Source organism: Anabrus simplex, chromosome 1 (assembly GCF_040414725.1).
Source record: "Anabrus simplex isolate iqAnaSimp1 chromosome 1, ASM4041472v1, whole genome shotgun sequence".
NCBI lineage: Eukaryota > Metazoa > Arthropoda > Insecta > Orthoptera > Tettigoniidae > Anabrus > Anabrus simplex.
Window position 1 is genome coordinate 1,700,815,708 of NC_090265.1, and position 16,681 is coordinate 1,700,832,388.

The 16,681-nt window shown below is 41.2% G+C and overlaps 1 protein-coding gene across 1 annotated transcript; it reads left to right on the top strand.

Moving 5' to 3' along the window:
- The first annotated feature begins 2,270 nt into the window (after positions 1-2,270).
- On the top strand, positions 2,271-16,259 carry LOC136882035 (glucose dehydrogenase [FAD, quinone]). The gene is made up of 3 exons (XM_068229539.1): positions 2,271-2,340; positions 2,375-2,439; positions 14,145-16,259. The coding sequence occupies exon 3, from the start codon at positions 14,149-14,151 to the stop codon at positions 16,003-16,005; it is 1,857 nt and encodes a 618-aa protein (XP_068085640.1). The 5' UTR covers positions 2,271-2,340; positions 2,375-2,439; positions 14,145-14,148; the 3' UTR covers positions 16,006-16,259.
- Positions 16,260-16,681: the final 422 nt, after the last annotated feature.

Here is a 16,681-nt window from a genome sequence, read left to right on the forward strand (position 1 = left end):
CACTGCTGCACATGACCTGGCATTCCTGAACCTTGCCTGATATTCTCCAATCAAATGATCTATTTGCAATTCAAGTCTCTTGAGTAGGAGTTTTGAAACAATTTTGCAAGTGACTGTTATCGGGAAATACCTCTGAGTTTATTTATGCCAGTTTTATTATATTTCTCATGTAATGGGTTGAATTACTGCACACTTACAGTCTTCACGAATTGTTTCACTTGTCCAGATATCCGTAAGAATTTCATAAATCTCCTGAGAGAAGTTTCTGCCACCTTGTTTCCACATTTAGGCAATTATACCATCTTCTCCTGGAGCTTTGTTGTTCTTTGTTCAACTTCTTCTATCGTTCGAGATTCCAAATCTGGATTTATTCTGATGTTTAAAAATTGCGTTGATTGGTAGGAGGTTCGCAATTGAGAAGGTGTTTGAACTGATCTGAGCACAGTTTCCTTCATTAAATATTTCAAAAGTCTCATCCGATCATTTAAAAATGAGAGTGGATGTCCAACAACTCGTCAGTTCTTATTTAATGGTTCTGTAGAAGTTCCTAGTATTGCTTTTCTTGAAATCTTGCTCGATTTCTGGCAGTCTTATCTTCCCTTGGTTGTGTTTTTGGAATCGCATAATCCTTTATGCCTCCTTCTGACTTTTAATGAAGACATCATTTCGCTTTTCTGCAAATTCTGGTCTTGCCATGCTTACGCTTACGCTTACGTTTCCTCGGTGGCATGCTAGTGCACTTAGCTGGTTTTAAGACTTTGTATTTACGTTTAACCAAGTAGTAGCATTTTGCTCGGAGATATCGGCCAAGAAACTGCTTGAGTTTTTGTTCAGAGTCTCTGTGTCTATCCTTGGGTTTCCTCGTGATCTACATTTGGGTCTGTTAGGCTGAAACTTCACTTCGATTAGAGATAGATAGTGATCAGAGTACATGGTACATTTCTTGACTTTTTCGTTATTATCTCGTTTTGGTTTATCTTTGTAATCGCCATATGGTCTATCTGAAATCCTCCTAAATGGATGTTAGGGGACCTCCAGGTTATTTTCTTTGCGGGCGTGCTAGAAGGTGAGTTGACATTAGCTTCAGATCAAATGTTTCTCAGACGTTGATCATTCTCCAATTTAATGGCCATTTTATGGACAGGGTAGAGTCCTACGGTGATTTCTGCACTTCGTTCCATCGTATTTTTGTGCATTAAAATCTCCCATCAAAATACTGACAGCCGGGCTGAGTGGCTCAGACGGTTGAGGCGCTGGCCTTCTGACCCCAACTTGGCAGGTTCGATCCTGGCTCAGTCCGGTGATATTTGAAGGTGCTCAAATATGTCAGCCTCGTGTCGGTAGATTTACTGGCACGTAAAAGATCTCCTGTGGGACAAAATTCCGGCACCTCGGCGTCTCCAAAAACCGTAAAAGTAGTTAGTGGGACGTAAAGCAAGTAGCATTAATTAATTAATAAAAATACTGACAGAATGTACAGGAATTTTGGATGCCACTTCCTCTAGTAGGTTCAAGAATTCTTTCACATTTTATGGGTCTTTTTGTTTGTAATTATTTGTAGGTGTGTGAGCATTGGTTAGTGAATGAGTTTTACTTATTGATTTGATTGCTAGCGCTGACTATTTTCTTTTTCGGAAGTAGATGTGAAACTCAGAACTGAATTTATTATACTCCTCCTTACTGCAAACCCGGTGACAAATTGTAATGGTGTATTAAGGACAGGAACTGCTGGTTACCTTTCTATATTCTGTAGTTTCCTGACTCGAAGTGATTTTCATCCTATGTGTGGCTTCTTGAAGAGCCAACACTTCGATATTTAGTCTGACCAACATGTCCGTTAATTGCCTCAATATGAGTCTGTCAGGACCCCCTTATCCGCCACCTGTGACGGGCCACGTGAGGGTATCACCTCTTCCCCTTCTATGACAGCGTATTATTATTATTATTATTATTATTATTATTATTATTACAATAGCATCTTGGTGAAGAGCAGCATGGAGGGTAACAGTAATAAACGTGATTTTCTCAAATCTTATTTCACGGTCCCGAAAGAAGGTCATCGCTTCGTAGGTGACAGGGAACGTCAGTGTCTTCGCCACGACAATTACTTATTAGGTTTCCTTTGTGCTCTGTAAAGTAGAGAGCGTAAACACAAGTAGGCTGAATGATAAATATTTATCAGTTCAGCGGGAGATAGCTACATAGTAGAAAAAAAACCATTACTCGTGTTAGATAGGAATAGACAGTCGCCAAGGTATTCAGATAAATATAACCATTCTAGGTTGTTGGGAGCTTCCAGTAAAGTATGAACATTGACGATTTAATGAGCTAGTTCTACGTTTTGTTACAATACTTCTTCTTTTAGATTTATTGATTAGGAAGAACGCGGTATTCACTTCCGTACATCCAGAACGAATACCACAGTTCCACCTGTCTGCAGTGAGTACATTGATTATTGATTTATTTATTATTTATTTATTATTTAATTATTTATCTTCTCTCCTTTTTACAATTTGACTTACGTCTCATCAGCACAGATAGGTCTTACGGTGAAGATGGGATAGAAAAAGGCTAGGAATGGGAAGAAAGCGATCGTAGCTTTAATTAAGGTACAGCTCCAACATTTGCCTGGAGTGAAGATGGGAAACCACGGAAAACTATATTCAGGGCTGCTAAAAGTGGGGGGTTCTAACGCACTATCTCCCGAATGTAAGCTAAAAGCTACGTAAACCAAACCACACTGCCACTTGAGCGATTATTTATCCTTTTATTGGCTGACTCAGAGAATCAGTGGTAGAGTTTAGGCCTCCGTATTCCAAGCCCCACAGAGGTAGTCAGAAATGAAATCAATTTTGCACTCCAAGTACTGTCACGTTGGCTCGTAATAGATCATATCGTACAGTGCAACGAAATGACGAGGTCTATCACTGAGTTAGCCACTAAAAACAGTATTTAAATACATTATTTTTAACTATGCATACTCATGCGCAATAAATATTTATTAAAAGATCCTTTGCAACACATTTCATCTATACCCAACAACATTAAAACTCAGCCACAGATCACCTAATATACTTTAGGGCCGGTTTCCCGAGGAGAGTGAAATGGAAAGTCAAAATTGATACGCAGGCAGCCATAAGTGGGCCAAATCGAAATACCAGCGTATATTGGCTGAGGCTAAGACCATGGTGTTTTCAAAAGGACAAATATAGAGGAAAGGCATTGTGGAAATTGGTGATCTTAGCCTTTAAAATTGTTGACAGTTTCAAGTACCTAGGGAGTGAATTAATGCAAAATACAAGGCTGGACGTGGAGATTAGCAAGAGGATGTAACAGGACAATGCATTCTACCAGAGTGTAAGAAACGTTGTATGGAATAGGGAAATATAAAAAAGATAATGTACACAATGTATGATGCACCCACATTGACCTACGCTACTGAGACCTGGACAGTGACAAGTAGGGAGGAGGGTAGAATTCAAGCGAGCGAAATGAAATACCTAAGAAGTATGATAGGAAAGTCAAGGAAAGACAGACTGAGAGACGAAGATGTGAGAAAGGAGGTTGGAATGTAGAACCTAAATGAGAGAAGTGAAAGGAGTAAATTAAAATCGTCTGAACATGTAAGGAGGAATGGAGGAGAAAATAATTCCAAAACAGATGATGGAGAAGAAGTTCTAGGGAAAGAGAGCGAGAGAGTAAACTTTACACCCAAAAGTGGGATAATTTATAGGTTCTCAAACATACATAAGTACATACATGCACTATCATTATAGACCGCTTTGACTTTCAGCGTTCAGTCTGCAAGCCTCTGTGAATTTATTGAACGTCGCCGCGATCCTCTATTTGCAACTAGTACTGTGGCCTCAGTCTCAAAAATTATAACTCATAAACTTCATTCGATATTACAACGATTATTTTTTCATAAGTCGTATATAAAAATGAATAAGCCAATAATATTTTCAGGCCAAATCGTAGCATAAATGTACGAGCAGGAGTTCATTAACTGATTTCTGCTGGGGGTCTTGAAATTTTTTTTTCGTCCCAGTGCAGGATTTTTTTCTTACACTCCTCTTTATTGAATCGATCCACCTTGTTCTAGATCTCCCTCTCGCTTTCTTTCCCTTGAACTTCATCTCCTTCTTCTGTCTTGGTATTTTTTCTACGCACCCGGTTTACATATTCAAACCATCTTACAGTACAATCGTGTTCACTTAAGTACAGAAGGTATGGGACTACTTTATTTCTTACTAGCTGTTACTCACGGCTTCGCTCGAGAGGATTTCGCAGGTTAATAAAAGTTAATTGTTCCCCGGCACTGCACTAATACATTATCTGAACATCCCCAAAGTATAAAAACTCACCGAAAATTTGCATTTCATTTACCCCAGAATCTATTTGTAAACCATGTTTGTGGCATTGACGTTTGGGGATAAGATGACCAGGCTACTGGCAGAGCTAAATCTGAAACATGTGACATGGAACTCTACATGTGAGAAACTGTCCTCTTTTAAGTCAAAATGTAAGGGTTTATTTATTTCTAAACGAGATTCCAAATGCCAATTTTCACGCCTGTAACATCTCAATTATTGAGATATAAGTATCCTCATAAAGAGAATTCAACTCCTTCTTCACCTATTTTTGATCTCCAGCTTAGTTGATTTTCCGAAAACAAAAGTACGTGTTTCCATATTTTTAAAGGAGATTACAAAAACCAATTTTCACGTCTGCAACATGTTAAGTTTATGAAATATACTGTATATATACTCATTTAAAATCTGCCCCGCTTGGATGAGTGGTCAGCATTGAGGCCTTCGGTTCACAAGGTTCCGGGTTCGATTCCGGGCTTGGTCGGCGATTGTAATCGCGTGTAATTTATTCGTCTGGCTCGTTGACAGCTTGTTTGTGTTTGTCCCAACACTCTCCTCTTCATATTTACTCAACACATCACATTACTAACCACAAGAGAAACACGCAATAGTAATTACATCCCTACAAAAGGGGTTAGCGTCAGGAAGGGCATCCAGCCGTAAAAGGTCAGAGCGCCACGCCAATGGTGGGAGATACAATATGTAACCTGAGAAGCAGGGAGAATTTTTCAGAACTTCGGAAATTGCCCTGCAACATTCCACCCAGTATTTCTGCAAGATTCTACATCACTTCCTTTTATTGGACTTCCTACTTTGCCGGCAGCGTCACCAACATGTCGTGCCGCTACAACCATCGCAAGCCTTCACTGAACTGAACGCTGCACCGTCATTAAATTGCATCCGTATTTTGATATTTTCCGGGGCCGAAAATTATATACTTGTATAGCTTGGAATTTTTCCTTAAAGAAAAGAGTTTCCAGGTTTCAGGATTAGCACTCGCACTCGTACGGAGTAATTAAGGAAGGAAGTAATACAGTAAAGAAAGTTGAAATTAATAGAAAGTAGGATTATATCTGAGGACAGCCGGATATGACAAATATGTAAATACCAAGTGGATATGTTGGAAAATAAAATGTCCCTCAATAAATTATGAAGGTATGAGTTACGGAAATAATAAAGCAGTAAGAGAGGAGAAATTTAGGCGTAGGGATTCTTGGTAAATAGATAAGATGACTTATGATATTATTACTTAAGCTATTCGAGGACGGTTATAACCTCCAACGATATTCCACCTATATCCCGCAGAATGGCCGATTGATGTCTCTCCTGCTTTCTACGCAAGGAGCAACCACGAGTTTACAGGAATGATGACGAAATGATAATACGTTACTTCCCTGCTGGCATGCAGTCAGAGACGTTGCCATGGTAACCTGTAGGTTCCTTGTCGGTCTGACGGTCGCTCAGTGCAGAGCTTGATACCCGCAGAAAATAGTAACTTTCTCCGTCATTTGAAGAGTAAGCTAAATTACGAACATAACAAAAGTTGTTTATAATAAAGAGACGCTTCACATGCAGTCCGCGGATTTTACAGGAAATCAATAGTATTAGAGAAAATGGACGAAGACTGTTCTGGTTTTCCTATAATCTATTCAATTGTTTTAAAAAATCATATGCATATCAAAACCTTCTCCGGGATGAGTATACTCTAAATGTGACGTTTGGTCGAGATCTGTTTCGCCGTGATGATGGAACAGACAAACAGACATTCATAACGTTAAATAACACAAGAGCAATTCTGTCAACTTAATCCCTATTTCCCTTCTCTGTTTAAAATATATAGTAATCACTGAAGTTACAAGAACTATTAATTCCAACCGAATAGGGATAGCCTGGTCGTTAAATGACATAAACAAATATTCCTATTATATTAATATGTACATATTTACAGCCGCCTCTGTGGTGTAGTGGTTAGCGTGATTAGCTGCCACCCCCGGAGGCCCGGGCTCGATTCCCGGCTCTGCCACGAAATTTGAAAAGTGGTACGAGGGCTGGAGCGGGGTCCACTCAGCCTCGGGAGGTCAACTGAGTAGAGGTGGGTTCGATTCCCACCTCAGCCATCCTCAAAGTGGTTTTCCGTGGTTTCCCACTTCTCCTCCAGGCGAATGCCGGGATGGTACCTAACTTAAGGCCACGGCCGCTTCCTTCCCTCTTCCTTGCCTATCCCTTCCAATCTTCCCATCCCTCCACAAGGCCCCTGTTCAGCATAGCAGGTGAGGCCGCCTGGGCGAGGTACTGGTCATACTCCCCAGTTGTATCCCCGACCAAGAGTCTGAAGCTCCAGGACACTGCCCTTAAGGCGGTAGAGGTGGGATCCCTCGCGAAGTCCGAGGGAAAAACCGAACCTGGAGGGTAAACAGATGATGATGATGATGATGATGACATAGACCTATTTACAAATACATTCAACTGTTAGTCAAATAGAAGATATTTACAGACCTAGTGGTATATTATTTGACGTGTAACATTAAAGTTACCCTGTTCCACTTCCTGTTACCTATTTGAAGTGAATTCTTGTAGAATTTTTAATTGTGACATTGATCGATGTTTTGCAAAATCTGTTGTAGGTTTAGAATCATTTAAGTTTTGGCCTGACATTATTTCGCTTTTAACTATTTCCTTCTGGGAGACCAAGTTGTCTGGGTAGTATTTCATCCTTTTTAAAACAAATAATATATGTAAATAATAACTGTATGTATTTAAGCCTTGCCCTATACAGAGTGAAGCGTAATTCGCGCACTCGGGCGTCGCAGCGCGACTCCTCACTAGCCAGCAATAAAGAAATGTCTCTTACAAAATTTCGTCTTGCGAGTATATCCGGTAGAAAACGGACGTTGAGGAGTAGCAATCTGGCAACACTGTAACCATATGTAGGGTAACTACCGCTGTCAGCACGTTCTCGTCCTGGTGTAAAGTTGGTGCAGTGGGTAGAGTTTTTGGTTGGCATGCAGGAGGTCGATGGTTCGATCCTGGGTTGAGGCGCATTTTTTATTTGCTAATTTCCATCTGACATTACCTACTGTAATACAGTAAGACACCGTTTCTGAGGTGACATGTATCGTACATTTACAACATTTTGTAACGCTTAAACAACAAGTACCTGGTTAGACTAATAAGAAATAGACAGCTGAAACAAACAGGTTTCACATCTAGTAGATAAAGTGGTGCGAATAAATTCACCCTCACGACGTGGAAAGGGCGCCTTTCAAAGCTGACCAATGAAAACGATTGTTCGTCCATTTTTAGGATCGTAGTATGTAAGTGCAAATGGTTTCTAGAGGGCCCACTGCAATCGCTGTTGACGATTAAGATGCCAGATACCATACCACCTGTACTACATTTACGAAAGAAAAAACATACGCCTGAATCCAGGATCGACCACTCGACCTCCTGCATGGTAACCCAAAACTCTATCCACTGCACCAACTGTCCAGTACGACTAACTCCTGTTGACAGAGGTAGTTACCATACATGTGGTTACAGTGTTGCCAGATTGCTACTCTTCAACGTCGTTTTTCTGCCGGATATACTCGCAAGACGAAATTTTGTAAGAGACATTTTTTTATTGCTGGCATGTGAGGAGTCGCGCTGCGACGCCCGAGTGCGCGAATTACGCTTCACCCTGTATATGACGTAAACGATCTCAACTGTCGCCAACCAGGCTATGGACTCCGAAAGCTGTGGACTCAACACAAATCTCGGTCATTTTGGACGTTTCCTTTCTCATCCCTTCTGCACTTCCATGTCGGTAGAGGCTGAACTGGGGCCGATGACCTTCGATGTTAGGCCCCTTAAAAGAACAAGCATCAGAGGCTGAACTTGGACTTAAACGGGATCCAGTGTGTCATAATTCATCTCATCGACCCCGAATACTATAGATTTGTCGCTAATATCGGTCGTTTTAGCTTACTTTTACAGGTTGAACCCTTCACCAGGGGTACAAGAGGTATATTTTTTTTTCAAAATAGTGAGTCATGTGTGTACTAAGTTTGGTGGAGAGGTATGCTGGAATATACACATATAAATCCATAATCTCGGTCACATTGGGCATTTTCCTTTTCACCCGTTCTCACTTCCATGCAGATGAGGAGTAGAACATCGACTTAAACAGCATACGGAGTGTCGCTATTTACCGCATCAACACAAAAAAAACTCAAAACTAAGGATTCGATACTAATATTGATCGTTTTATATGATTTATACGTAACAGTCTCCTCACCACCACTAGGGGTGCTGGGATTGTAAACCACTACAGTATAGTTTTCATATAATCAGTCATATGTATACCAAGTTCGGATAAGAGGTATCCTGCAACATACATCTAAAACCTCAATCATTTTGGATATTATTTTGTACCTCTTCCCAACCTCCATTCCAACTGGGGCTGAACTATGACTCAAAAGGCGTCCCGAATGTAGCATATCATCTCAACGACCCAGAAATCTATTGATTAGACACTCATATCGCCTTTTTCGATTATGTTAATATTTTACCCCCTGCACTAGCGGTGCTAGGGGTGTCTTACCCACAGCATTTTTTCGAGATAGTAGTTGACAAGTGTACCAAGTTTGGTTGAGAGCTATGCTGGAACATACACAAATTCATCCATAATCTCGGTCAGTTTGGATTTTTATTTTTCATCCCATCTCACCTGCATGCCGGTGTGGCTGAAATAGGTATCAAACGAAATTTGGAGTCTCACTATTTATTTCAGTGAGACAGTCATATCGGCCGTTTTCTATTACATTTAAATATCGTCCCCTTTCCACCCCCGCCCCTACGGGTGCTAGCGGTGTCTTGACTGGAATGTCCTTCTTTTCCAGACAGTAAGTCATATGTGTACGAAGTTTGGTTGACAGTTATGCTGGAGCATATGACCATTCATACATAATCTCCGTCACTTTGGACATTCTTTGTCTCTCCCTTCTCAACTTCGACTTAACCGACATTAAGAGTGTCACTGTTCATGTCAGTGGCCCCGAAAACCACTGATTCGAAGCTAATATCGTTCGTTTTCAATTATTTTTGCATTTCACCCGCTCCCCTAGTGATGCTAGGGTTGTCATGCCTCCAGACAGTAAACCATATTTGTGCAAAGTTTGGTTGAGAGCTATGATGGAAAATACAAATATACAGCCACAATCCCGGTCACTTTTGGATAATTTTTCACCCCTTCTCATCCACTATGCCTATGGGGTCTGAATTTGCAATTAAACGACAACCGAATTGTCACTGTTCATCTCAACAACCCCGAAAGGTATGGATTCGACACTATTTTCGATGATGATGATGATGATTATTATTATTATTATTATTATTATTATTATTATTATTATTATTATTATTATCTGTCACTCCTTCTCACTAACCCACCCCCCTGAGGGTACTTGGGGTGGCTTACCCCCACAATGCTTGTCTCAATATAGTAAGTCATAAGTGTACCAAGTTTGGCTGAAATTGTTCCAGCGGCTTAGGAGGTTATGCAGAATATACACACATACATACTTACATAATACCTTTGCTGGCGGGACCTAGTGTTTAAAGTGCACTATGTCGTGTGGTAAAGGTTAGAGCAATTTTGTTACTTTCATTGATCTGTCTCTGTCTTACCTGTGGCTTTGACAATACTGTTTGAAAGTGACAGAGGTATGAGCAATGCCAGTAATGCTGTTCCTTATGCAGCCAGTCCCTGCTATGAATGATGTGAAAATGTTGCTCATACGGCCGGCTGGTGCATGCATTTCAATGGGCTTGGCAACGAGACATGTAGTAGCAATTTCTGGCTCGATGAGGAAAGCAACGGGAAACTACTTAATTCCTCTTTTCCCTAGTAGTATACCCTACAGGGCATAAACAGTAATGCATTACCGAACTTACCGGCTTACCTGTCAACAAATAACTACACCAGCCTAGCTGCAACCGGCAGACGGTCGAGTTGGGGTTCTTGTGACGAGAGTAACATGGGACAAGAATGTCATACTATTAAACTAATTACGGAAATGAGGAACTCCATTATTATTTGACTCTTTACTAGACAAAGCATATCCGATTAATAAAGAAAAATAGTTATCACAATGCCTTTTTTTTTACAATGGATCACACTCGTAGTGCAAAGATAACTGCCATAAAAGCTTGCATCTATAATTTTTACAGAACAGAACGAATGACGTTACAGAATAAAATAGTCTGATGATGTCTTGCGTATGAGTCGATCAGTGAACCAAAAATAGGTCCTTTATATGGAACAGCACACATAGACCTATAAAATAAAACATGATGGCAGGATTAGGGAGGTTTCGCAGAAATAACGATATTACTAAAGGTTCCCTCACATTTTGGGGAAATATTTACATGTAAACACCAACTCAGCATGTTACAAGCGACGACTAAGTTGAACCAAACACTAAAGCCATATCTTACCCTACCACATATAAAAATATATACTGTTTATGTATGTGAACCCATATTTCCTGGGCAACCTTTACAATATTAGATAAACTCATAATCTGAATCCACTGTCAAGATATCATATATACTAATACACCTCCATCTTAACAAGTAAGGGGAAAGAAAAAGAGAGACAAGGAAAGAATCGTTGTCATAAATAACTCTCTGCCTGAAGAAAGACTCCCTTGGAACATTTGGCTTTCAAAAATGGCTGCGGCTTCCCGGGGTATATGGTTAGGACATTGGCCTGTACGTCTAGCCAGTGGAGCCTCCCCCAACCCACAAAAAAATCATAAACCAGGTTAGGCTGTGACTGCTCAGCCCATCATGATAGCAATGTGGTCCTGGGTCGATCCTCTGGGTCCAGTCTCCATGGGTAGCTCGTTCATGATGCCGTCTTCTTGAAGGATGGCTCGTTCATGAGGTCGTCTTCTTGCGGTTGTGGTCGGAAGGTCTCGTTATCACACGTCTCTCGAAACACGGCACAGGCCTTCACTAGAAGGAAATGCCTAATTTATTAACAGCACATCACTCCCGGTACTTTTATTTAAATTATGAGACAAAAATCAGTACTTTGACATTAAACATCATTGTTTCATCATCATCATCATCATCATCATCTGTTTACCCTCCAGGTTCGGCTTTTCCCTCGGATTCAGCGAGGGATCCCACCTCTACCGCCTCAAGGGCAGTGTCCTGGAGCTTCAGACTCTTGGTCGGGGGATACAACTGGGGAGAATGACCAGTACCTCGCCCAGGCGGCCTCACCTGCTATGCTGAACAGGGGCCTTGTGTAGGGATGGGAAGATTGGAAGGGATAGGCAAGGAAGAGGGAAGGAAGCGGCCGGGGCCTTAAGTTAGGTACCATCCCGGCATTCGCCTGGAGGAGAAGTGGGAAACCACGGAAAACCACTTCGAGGATGGCTGAGGTAGGAATCGAACCCACCTCTACTCAGTTGACCTCCCGAGGCTGAGTGGACCCCGTTCCAGCCCTCGTACCACTTTTCAAATTTCGTGGCAGAGCCGGGAATCGAACCCGAACCTCCGGGGGTGGCAGCTAATCACGCTAACCACTACACCACAGAGGCGGACGGCAATATGTTTACTATCTGAAATCAGCAACCTGATCGGTCGAACAAATTGTCATTATCTCATGCTCGACTGATTCAGACTCATAAGTCTAGCGGGAATAACACAAATGGCTTTAGTTTATACTTGCACTTCTTCCGCACTTCACAATATATCTGCGGGTTTACCCGTACCGCTTCATGATGAAGTCTATATGTACGGCATTGTCTACAGTCGGTTAATTAGGCACTCGCGACCTCACTGTAAAGCGTCTAAATACCATCATACGATTGAATAATTACTGGAAAGTTTATAGATTACCGATCCACTGAATAAACGTTAGCACAACTGCACTAAAGTAATCACATTCTTTGTTCTAAACCAAGGTTTCTGGCGCAAATACAGACAGATACGCGACACGCACTACTAGCAATCTCGCCATCGAATGAGCAATCTCCCTCCATATCTCTCATCCCTTATAGGGGGAAGAAAGCGAAGCGATGCGAGGGAAAGTCCCTCGAAACACTCTTGAGTTTGGTATGCAGCCACTAAAACGTTTCCCACGGTGGTCGGATTATTACGTAGTTATTAATCTCATTACTTGTTAACAGAATTAAAATTCTGGACATAATTTTCATCTTTTTACCATTCTGGAAATCCTTCAGATAAAGGAGATATCACTCGATTCCCGTAATGTGGTGAACCTGACTATTCCCGCTTAAAATATTGTTAGGGTGGTATGGTACTTCCCAAAACGAATTCTTATCTTTCTTTCCTTCTCCCACATATCTTTTGTTTTACTTGTGCATAACCACACCCTGCCTAGGGAATCACCTCCTGAGTTCCCGCGTTCTATATGGCATCACGCTCTTACAGTTGGCGTCACGGTGCGCAATATTACTTCTGCGTTAAATATCGCTTACTAATGAATGAACAAAATGGTACAGTACGTCTCTTCAGTGATTCCTAGGCCACCTATTTCTGCTGGTGGCGGAGCTGTTGAGGATCCAAACAGCCTTAGGGCTGAAGACTGAACATACATAGGCTACGTACATACATACCGTATGTATATACAGGGGAAATAACGTAGACTGATTGGACTTCAAACCAATCCTCTGATTCAGGTGAAAATTCCTGACTTGGCTGGGAATCGAACCCGGGGCAGCCAGGTAAGAGGCAGGCAGGCTACCTCTACACGGCGGGGCCGGATGCGGAGAAATTTACATATATGTACATTTTACCTAGTTTCTAAGATGTTTTGCCGTTTTCAGAGCACTGAAGACCAGTTAAACACATTGCATCTCCTGCAAGTTCAGCAATGAACACGTTCGCAAAGGCTTTCCCGCAAAAGTAGTCTTCATATTGTCATCTACTAAAGTCTGTACATTGTGAATTATATTCACAAAAATATTTCTTACGGCTGGGGATGATCTAAACATTTGCGTTACGAAATATGAGATGGAAGTGTAACTTGAGCAGGCTGCATATATGGCTTGGATGGATGGTCAGACAATGTTACCTAGCAACCGTGCTGGCTATGTTTCGTGGATGGTGGTCATCTGAAATTAGCACCGTTGATGGATGGCCATGACCGAGAGATATATTTATGGTCATTTCATTTACTCAAAGGGAAATGTGGTTCCCTCTTATATTATTCCGGTTACCTGAAAAAAATACTAAGAAACCTTTCAAATGACCATCGAAAATGTCCACTGCTCATAATATTATACGTATCTGGGATAATTACCCGTCAACTGCCAGCACTTTGTGAATTACCTCCTCTACTTACGTAGTTCTGCAGTACTTTTGAATTTACTATGTCCTTTAGATGTGTAATGCAGATTATAATTAAGTGGCTTATAATCTTTGGTCATTTATTTAAAGGTTGATGAATGTCTCCTTAACTGCAAATCATTCTTTAGCAAATTGTAGTAACAGTTCAGTACTTGAGATGGGTATATCCACTTGCTAGAAAAGCCTGTTCGGGATATTAGAATAAAAAAATAGAATTTATTATAGGACAATAATTGGATTAACCCGCTGAGAATATCAGAAATCAGAATTGATAGCCTTCAGGCTTCTCAGTCTTACAAATAGGTTTTCCAATATCCCATGAGTAAATTGTTGGTTCCCTAGTGAAAAACAAATTTTTGGAAACTATTCTTAAAGTCTAATATTCATTATCATGTTTATTCTTTACAGAACCATGTTCGTCAGATCAGCCCTGTTAACCCTCGCTGTGACGATAGCACTTTTGGGATGTGCCCATAGTCAAACACCGAACTTCGCTACCGTATACCCTGCCATTATGGAACGAGAGCGCGCCGCAATGCAAGAACCTTGCGACGACAACAGCGAGCAAGATTCGTACGACTTCATCATAGTCGGCTCGGGACCTGCTGGCAGTGTACTTGCTAACAGACTCTCAGAGGTAGAAGACTGGGAGATTCTTCTTCTAGAGGCCGGAGGTGAGGGGACGGAAGTCATGAACATTCCGTATTTGATTGGCCAGTTTCAGACGACAGACGCAAACTGGCAATATGAAACAACGCCATCAGAAAGTAAATTTTCAGGACTTAACAACAGGCAAATGGACTACCCCAGTGGTAGAGGTGTTGGAGGTAGCACGCTCATCAATTATATGTTTTACGTGAGGGGAAACAGTAAAGATTACGACAACTGGGAGGAGATGGGCAATCCAGGATGGGGGTACGAGGACGTCCTATCTTACTTCAAGAAAATAGAAGATTTGCAGATCCCAGAGTTACGAGACAGTGAGTTTCGTTCAACAGGAGGTAATGTCAAAGTCAGCTATCCTCCATATAGATCGGAAATGGGTAATATCTTACTACAAGCTGGACTGGAAACTGGAAATCCGGAGGTAGATTATAACGGTAAACATCAAACGGGATTTGCACGGTTTCAGACCACAACAGTAAATGGTTCTCGTTGGACAGCAAGTAGAGGATACTTATATCCTCTTCGCGACCGACAGAATTTTCATTTGAAGAAGAGAGCATTGGTGAAGAAGGTTCTTATCAATGAATCCACGAACACAGCCTATGGGGTAATTTATACGAAGGATGGAAAGGATTACACGGTACGTGCGAGGAAGGAAGTGATTCTTTGTGCCGGGGCAATCAACTCTCCACAGTTGCTAATGTTGTCTGGTGTCGGCCCCCAAGATCATCTAGAGGAACTGGGTGTCAAGGTCATTAAGGACCTGAAGGTAGGCTACAACCTGATGGACCACATAGGTTTCCTCGCACTTCTGTTCACGGTGAACGAGAGCAAAATCCCCACTCCAATGGAAGTATTGGGTGACCAAAGTAATTTCTACGATTACTATGTAAACAACGATGGGCCTTTCACTAGTAACTTGGGTTTTGAAGTAGTTTCTTACCATGACCTACGAAACAACACTCCCGGTTGGCCGGATATTGAGGTGTTATATCTCTCAACTGCTCTTCTGAAGAACCCTCTGTACGCAACTGCCTATGGGTTAAATATGACCTTGTATGCTGATCACATAGCTCCCATCCAAGACAAACCTGCATATCAAGTATTTCCCTTCCAAATGAGACCAAAGAGCAGAGGCAGAATTACTCTGAAAGACAGCGACATAAATACGCCACCACTTATAAACCCCAACGCCTTCTCCGAAGAAGAGGATATTCAAATCCAGATTGCAGGGATCCGGAAAGTGATGGAGATTAGCAGAGCGCCGGCCTTACAGTATATCGGAGCTGCGTTTTACGATAAACCTCTTCCACTTTGTGAGGCCTACGAATTCGATTCTGACGACTACTGGCGCTGTGCTTTGTTGAACTTCTCAATTTCTATCTATCATCAGTGTGGGACATGTAAGATGGGACCAGAGTCGGACGAGACAGCTGTAGTTAACTCCAGACTTAAGGTTCATGGTGTTGAGAATCTTCGTGTTGTAGATGCCTCTGTTTTTCCCCAAATTATAAGCGGGCACTTGCAAGTTCCTACCTATATGGTTGCAGAGAGAGCAGCTGATTTCATCAAAGAAGATTACCTGAACCCAGATCTTTCATAAATGAATTTACTTTTAATATACGAGGGTAAGTCAATAAGCAAGTTCCTGCATCGATGTTACTCGAAATATAATACTATATTGCTATCATTCACACATAATATTTAATCCATTTGAAGTGCTTGGTTTTTGTTTGTTGTTCCTTTCTACCACACATAATCAAAAGCGTTTGTTTACTGGCAGTTTCCACTGCCATTTGTTGTAAGATAATAATTGTATGTCACAAGAAGAATAAAGTAACTACAACTAGCAATTTACACAGTTATTCAGGTTTTCAAAGGACTTAACCCAATCGTTCTCAAAGTCCTTGATCATGCATACGGCTTTCCAGATTTATTTCGTCTCAGTATAGCAGGATTTCCAGGTTCTTTTGATTTGGTATACCAGCCCCATCTATCAGAACTTGGTGATACATCGTGTATCAGGTAAGGTCAATATCTTCTCGTTCCTATGGGCGAACGAAGGGACAATGAAAGAACAGAGTATTTTCAGATGTCTGCCAATTATCGAATAACACATTTGTAGGCATTGCTTTAATGAGCACAGTAGAATATTAAAATTTGTTTTCCAGTTCTTGAAAACGCTTTTTGAATTTTTTATACAGACTTAGACGTTCTAGTGATTCCGTAATCAGTTGAAGAATTAAGCAATAAATTTCAAAGTAATTTCCTCCAATAAT